The 7,924-nt window shown below is 44.2% G+C and overlaps 1 protein-coding gene across 1 annotated transcript in view; it reads left to right on the plus strand.

Annotated features, from left to right (window-relative positions):
* Nucleotides 1–7,497, plus strand: part of spata17 (spermatogenesis associated 17) — a 67,626-nt gene extending 60,129 nt beyond the window's left edge. Inside the window, exon 10 of the mRNA XM_038967881.1 lies at nt 7,417–7,497. Within this exon, the coding sequence (XP_038823809.1) occupies nt 7,417–7,497 (81 nt within the window). The remainder of the gene's footprint in view (nt 1–7,416) is intronic.
* The last annotated feature ends 427 nt before the right edge of the window (nt 7,498–7,924 follow it).

Raw genomic sequence — 7,924 nt, forward strand, 5'->3', positions numbered from 1 at the left:
CTACAGTACATGGAACTCAAAAGGGTTCTACGTGGAACCAAAATGGTTCAACCTGGAACCAAAAATTGTTATTCAAAGAGTTCTCTTATGGGGACAGCCTGAAGAGCCCTTTTAGGTTCTAGATAGAACCTTTTGCTCTAAGAGTGTAGCTTTAGCTTCAGTAGACCAGTAAAGCACGTTTGTCGATGTTGAGATAAGCTGGGATGCTCGCATTGGAAAACACAGTGTTAATCTAGCCCACATAGCTAACATAAAGAGTGGTCTGATTTTGTGGAGGAATTAGGATTGTCAAAGAATTAACCAGTGATATCTTTATTAAAACATCAGTACCATATTTCATGTGGCGATATGGGCGAACAGGCTTTACAATGAGGGAATAGGCTTAATGTGACTGGGTTTTTTATTTGCAATGTGTTTGTAGACGTACGTCTTGGTCTGAGATGGTAACTTAAGTTTAGTATTCTGTTTCAGTCTGCTCATTAATGTGATCGCGTGTCAGTGAACACAACTCTATCAATCCTATCCCTCTCTCTTCCTCCCTCTCTCATCTCGTTCTTATCCGTCTTACACTTCTGTTGGGGGGGGGGGGATTACAATTAATGTTCTTTTTATTTCCGCCCTTCTTCGCCTTCTCATCTTTCTTCTTCTTCCTCTCTCTTCTTCTTCCTCTCTCTTGTTCTTCTTTCACTTCTTCAGAGGACTTTTTCTCATGCATCTCATATATTACGGAATACCAAACAAAAAAAACAAGTGGGTGTGTTTATTTATTTTTTTACGGAGGCCCCTCGCTGTGCGTGTAATTTCTTGTTTGTGTGGCGCTCCGTCGTGTCGCTCCTCGTCTCGCTCGGCCCCCTGCGAAACCCTCTGGTGTGGACGAGAGAGAGGGAGAGGAAAAAAAGAGAGCGAAAAATACAGGAGGATAACAAAGGCAGCTCGGATTTCACAAACGCATATTTCATCAATCATGTGAATACGTGTGAGTGATTATGCATAGCCGTGGCAGGGTTAGGCCTGATTACCATGCACCATAAAGGCTGCTTTCTTATCTCATACACACTGATTAGTTTCTGTCTGCAGATAGCCTCTACCCTCATCTACACACACACACACACACACACACACACACACACACACACACACACTTGCTAAAGCCAGTGAAATAGACTCATTTCCCTGAAATGACGTCCCACTCTCCCAGCCTCGGATTAGATAGATGTAGATCCAGGTAAAGGCCTAATTCAGGTTTAGTTAATCAGGGACTAGGAGATGAGATATAGATTAACCTTGGATTACAGCCCTCTGAACTACACACTCTGAGAACTTTGTTAAATGAGCCTTAGCTATATCCAAGGCAGGATTAACACGTGTCCATGATAACCAAATGTAATCAGCCATTTACCGCAAGAGCAACCTTAATCAGGAGCTGGTTGGTTTTGGTAGAATGACCTGTATTTTAGTCATATACACTGTACACATTTGATGGCCACATAGGAACCATTGTCATGCACTGAACTGAACTTGATCTGTTTTTCCGTCCAGACGGTCATTTTGTTTTAAGGCCTCTCAACATTCTGTGGTCGATCCGAGTGGTGTGTTGTGTCACTGCTTAAAGGAGAAATGTTCTGAGAACGCCCCATGCGTTATACTCAAAAGAATGTGTCGTCTTTTCTGTATTGTGTCACGTTGGTCTCACAGTGTCCTGGACATGCTTGGCAATCAGACAGAGAGAGAGAGAGAGAAAGAGAGAGATGTAGAGGGAAAGGGAGAGAGAAGAGAGGGATGAAGAGCGAGAGGTTGAGGCAGAATTAGCCATGTATGAAAGGCCTCAGTTCCAGCCTCAACCAGGAAATTAGAAATTACTCTTGTCAACTCTCTCTCTCTGTCTCTCTCTCTCTCTCTCTCCCCCTTCTCTCTCTCTCCCCCTCTCTCTCTCTCTGAGTGGTTGAAGTAAAGTAACTCATTTTGGCTGGGCCGGGGCTGGTGTCAGGGTGTCTGAATGCTAGAAGTGTGCAGGACGCATTAGGACTTGACAGGGCCCTTCGTGAAATAAGTGAAATTAATGGAGCTCTTTTCATGTTGGACAAGGCCGCGGCACCCCTTTCACGCCGCTTACAGTCACCGAAAGTCAATAGTTTTTTATTACTCCTCGGTCGACCTACATTCCACACTACAAGTGCTAGACCCACTAATTGGTTTCAGTTTGTGGAAAGGGAGAGAGAGAAAAAAACTTCAACCCAAAGAACACTGAAGCAAATAAATCAATCTCATATTTTTTCCCCTGTCTTTTTTCATTGAGTTGGAGGGAGAGAGGAGGGGGAGCGAGCTAGGGAGGGATAGAGTGAAAGAGAGGATAAATGCTTGGTTAGAGCACTGGTCCCGTGAGGTAACAATATCTAGGGTGTTAATGGAGGGGTCTGGTTAAAGTGCTCTGGACTGATGAGGTGACCTAAACCTATGGGGTTTCCATTCCAGTACGTCAGAGCTTTACCTCAGGCTCACGCGAATGTAAAGTCCTTTGAAAAACAATAAATAATCATTATTCATCATTTCAAAATATGCTGTTACCATGGTATTAGCATTTAGCCCTCATTAGGCTACACCACCTATCCTATGCCAAACCAAAACAACACAGAGACATACAGGCAGTGAATGACAAGATGACTGAAATTCGGTCACTTGAAGAGTTGAATCGAAATCCAATTCAGGATAACTGTCATTCATTTTCAATGAATATTTAAGTGTTTTATCCTTGAATTGAGGATGACCCCGACCCAGAATAGGACAATGCAAGTTAAAGCCGTATACTAAAGCCTTTTGTAGTAGTGATTTATCAGCCGTGCTGTGTTCCAGTGTGCGGTCAGTTCTTCTGCTGGACAGACAGACATACAGTGTCAAGCTAAACTAAACTGAAGTGACAGTGGTTAGCCTCTTCAAGAAATGCCACCACAGCCACAAATTGATATGACACTTTGACCCCCTCCCCCTATGTTTGTGTTGCGTTCCAGGAGCGTTGCTCTGTCTCTCTTCCTGCTTTCACAGCTCTGGTGGCTGCGTGTGCGTGAGGGATCGGTGTACCCGGGTGCAAAGGAAGCTGTCACACGAAGCTCCAGTCATGGTCCTCTCTGCCTTCTGCCTCAGCCTGACAAGTCCCTGCCTACTACCCACTGGTTACCACACCACAGAGAGATGGGGCCACGCACACGCACTGACACACACTCTCCACCGACACACACACATCCGCATGGCACATATCTCCACACACACTGACATGCCGTATACTGCACTCCATCCACACGCACATTAAACACATTAACTCACCATAGTGACACCAACATGGCCACTTTGGTCAGCTTCACACATCACAAGTAGCGGGAACAAAATCCACTTAGTAATCTAGTGATTGACCTTTCAGAGCCCTAAGTTAGTCAAAGATCACATCATGCTACTAGCCAAGACTTGGATGGGTTTCTGATCTCTAAGGGATTTTGACTGAGAGATCTGTCTTAGATGTTTTAACTGTATGATCAGTTTGCAGAGGATATATGTATTTGGTGGTGACAGCATGCGCGCGTGTGTGTGTGTTTGTGTGTGTGCGCACTGCTCTTCCGTCGTTAGTGTCAGTGTGCGGAGGGGGGCTCCTGTTTACAAGGACAGGCTTGTCCCCGCCCCCCAGGCGTCGGTCGGCATGGCGATGATTGTCATGGCGATGGAGTGTGAGTGACAGGGCGATCACATGTTTACCCCGAGAGCAGGAAGTACACAGCACCCCAGTCTCTGACATTAGTTTGTCCTTCCTCAACTTCTACTAACTACATATAGAAATAAATAACTAAACCCCTTCCCTCCCTCCCTCTCCCTCCCTCTCTCCCTCCCTCTCTCCCTCCTTCCCTTAGCGGCCAGCTCTAATTCCGAGGTGCCACTTTGTTCTGGGTTGTGGCCGCTGCCGTGCTGCAAAGGTTGCTGGGTAATCACAGGGCCTGGACGAGGGGGTCAGAGTTCACACCAGGTCACTCTCTGGTGTGTGTGTGTATGTGTGTGGAGGCGGGGGAAGGCATGGACATCAGACCACACACACACAAATGCACACACGCAGTCACTACACAGGAACTCACATACACAGACATATATATATATATATACCTACACACACTCTCACAGTCACCTACAGACACGTACAACTACACATACACACACTTACCTGGCGGTGTGGCGTTCCCTAGCATGTAGGCCAGTTATAAAGTGGGCTCAGGCCCAGCTATAAATACCCCGGCAGCCTTTTCTGCAGCGCAGCAGAAAAGGAGGTCAGGGTTTGAGCGGAGACTCTGCATTCATCATTAGCGGGCTGCCGCTGCCGGTAATTCGCCCGTTACAGCCGTGATTAAGGGCCCGGTTAGTTTCAGCAGCCGCTCCACTCTGCTACCGTTCCTCACCGACCATAGCGCCATCGACCGCCAGAGGTTACGGCCATGTTACGGTTCTGCTCCTACAGGAACACGCGGTCGCATGGTCAGAGAGATGTAGAGAGCGAGAGACAGATTGTATCGGTGTGTGTGTGTGTGTGTGTGTGTGTGTGTGTGTGTGTGTGTGTGTGTGTGTATATGTGTATGCGTGAGTGTCTGTGTGTGTGTGTGTGTATATGTGTATACGTGAGTGTCTGTGTGTGCAGGGTTGGGTTGGGTAGGTTACTTTCTAAATGTAATCCATTACAGTTACTACAAAATTGTAATCAGTAACGTAACTTTGAGATTACCCAAGCTCAGTAACGTAATTTAATTACTTTCAGTAACTTTTAGATTACTTTCCCCTTAAGAGGCATTAGAAGAGGACAAAAATGAATATTACCACTTGAACGACATCTATTGCAGGATAAATCAATGTTAAAGGTTACATAGCTGGCCATATATGGATGTTAAATTTTACTTTATGGGTTGGTTATGTAGGCTTCTTCTAACCCATCGCTTTCTACTACATATAATAATACAATTAGGCTATATTTGATTTAGATTTATTAGGATCCCCATTAGCGACAGCTAGTCTTACCGGGGTCCAACACATAACGAAAAATACATTACAGACAAAACACTTTACAATTTACATACATTTAAAAACATTAACTGGTAGTGTGTGTGTGTGTGTGTGTGTGTGTGTGTGTGTGTGTGTGTGTGTGTGTGTGTGTGTGTGTGTGTGTGTGTGTGTGTGTGTGTGTGTGTGTGTGTGTGTGTGTGTGTGTGTGTGTGTGTGTGTGTGTGTGTGTGTCAGTTCCACATACATGTCAGTACATAAACAGAACAAATAGGTCACATGAGGGAGAGTTGTTCTGCCGTGAGGTGTTGCTTTATTTGTCTTTTGAAACCAAGTTTGCTGTTCACTCATGGCTCTGTATAATACTATACTCTGTATAATACTGTGTGTTTTCTTGAATTTGTTCTGGACCTGGGGACTGTGAATAGACCCCTGGTGGCAGGTCTGGTGGGGTAAGTGTGTGTGTCAGTGCCCTGTGTAAGTTGACTATGCAATCAATTTGGAATTTCCAACAGGTTAATGTTTCTTAAGAAAACAAGAAGCTCTTAGCCAAGAGAGACTGGCATGCATACTATTGATATCAGTCCTCTGATTACAATGAAGAGCAAGACGTGCCACTATCCTGGGCCAGCTGCAGCGTAACTAGGTCCTTTGCAGCACTTGACCACATGACTGGACAATAATCAAGATAAGATCAAACTAGAGTCTGCAGGACTTGCTTTCTGGAGTGTGGTGTCAAAAAAGCAGAGCATCTCTTTATCACGGACAGACCTCTCCCCACCTTTACAACCATTCAGTATGTTTTGACCATGACAGTTTTGAATCTAAGGTAACGCCAAGTCATTTAGTCTCCTCAACTTGTTCAACAGCCACACCATTCATTACCAGATTCAGCTGAGGACTAGAACTTAGAGAATGATTTGTATCAAATGCATCGGTCTTAGTTTTAGAGATGTTCAGGACCAGTTTAGTACTGGCCACCCATTCTAAAACTGACTGCAACTCTGTGATTGGGGCTGCAGTGACTTCACTAGCTGTGGTTGCTGACACGTATATGGTTGAATCATCAGCATACATGGACACACAGGCTGATACATAACAGTACAGCTCTCACAATCTTCGTATTATCAATTTATTTCAACCAGTCATCAGTCAATTGTCTCAGTGCAGTACATGTTGAATACCCTTCTCTGAAAGTCTGTTGTTCATTTCTTTATAGATAAATACCATTGTACTTGAATGACTTTGGCTTCCCTCCAGGCCTGAGGACAAATACTTTCTTTACATTAAAAACCGAAGTATGTCAGATTTCCAGTCATTCCAGTTCATGTTACACCCCTTGGTCTTCAAGAACAGAACTTGTAAATTTGGAAGTATAGATTATCCAAATTGTTTTGGGTTTTACATAGTATGTTCTAGATAGCACCTTTTTTCCCGAAAAGTGTACCGAAAAGTGCCGTATGTGAAGAATGCATGTCATATGCTGCGTTTACAATAGGCCTACTGTTTACCTCTTTGTTTGGTGACACTTTGATGTCTCGATAAGCTGTTGAAGTCTTGCAAAAGTGTGCGAGTTTGAGCATGTGTCCGTTAGGCCTATGGACATTTTTTTTTTTATCAGCACGAATGAGATTGAGCAACCAAAGCCCCCACTCGTGGCCGTCTTAAATGAAACTTGTTGTTGACATTATGGAGGACAACACCACTGAGGAGCTTAGAAGAGAGGAACTCCCTCAAACGTTTGTTCCGTAGGCTGGGATCCGTACTATGCAACTGTTGCAAGAGCGCATTTTTCGTCGAAGTAATCGTCGAAGTAATCATCTAGTTTTTCAAAAGTATTTGTAATCTGATTACAACATTTGTGCTGGTAACGTAACAGATTCTAGTTATGTTTTTTTTTGTAATCTGTTACATGTCACGGATTCCATGGAGTCCGTTACTCCCCAACACTGTATGTGTGTGTCCGTGAAGTTATTTTCCTGAGTCTGTGTGTGTGTGTGTGTGTGTGTGTGTGTAGTTATTGTGTTCTGTGTTGGGTTGTTGGGGTGTTGTAGCAGTACGTCCATGCCCTCTGTGAGAGGCTTGGGGGGCCGATGACAGACCTGTCACAATCACTCATGAAAAGAGCAGTCACTGCCGAAGACACACACACACACAGGAACACACACTGGCTTTATGAGGAGAACATGCTGTATGCGGACTTAATGCTTCATTGAATATGTTTCTGAATAATGACAGATTTATGTTATGTCCCACTTTGAAATCTCTCATAGCTACTCCTCGATGACGACAGCTAAAACCGGAAGTGAGTAACTTTGTGTGTTTCCTCTCTCTCCTTCTCTCTCTCTCCTTCTCTGTCTCTCCTTCTCTCTCCATCTCTCTCTCTCTCTCCAGCCATTCAAGACAGTCTTCACCACTTGTCATGTGTTTGATAAATTTGGACGCCTCTACTCCAACGCTGGGAAGATTGTATGAAACTATCGTTCAGTAAGAAAATTCAACTCTACATTATCACACTGAGAAGTGTGGACTTGTATTGGTAACTGTATTCCTTTTGTATCCCTTTTCTTTTGTGTGTCTTACTGTATATGGACGGAAATTCACAAAATTCATTAAATTCATGATCACAAGAAATGTACCATAATGTTATGATGAGCATTTTCTTCAACCTCTGTTCCAGTTCAACTTAACCTAATGATAGTGTTTCATAATGCCATGCATTTTATACAGTAGCAATGTAATCACACACACACACACACCTCTCTCTTCCAAGAAACGCCTCATTCTGTCAACCGCCAACACCGCCAAACACACACAGCACATGAGCACATAAAGCCGACTACCTCATCCCTCTGCTCATTTTTCCCGTCCTGGAATCAGGCTAATGCGGACGTTTTTCCAC

The sequence above is a fragment of the Salvelinus namaycush genome, chromosome 28, assembly GCF_016432855.1.
Source record: "Salvelinus namaycush isolate Seneca chromosome 28, SaNama_1.0, whole genome shotgun sequence".
NCBI classification, from domain to species: Eukaryota; Metazoa; Chordata; class Actinopteri; order Salmoniformes; family Salmonidae; genus Salvelinus; species Salvelinus namaycush.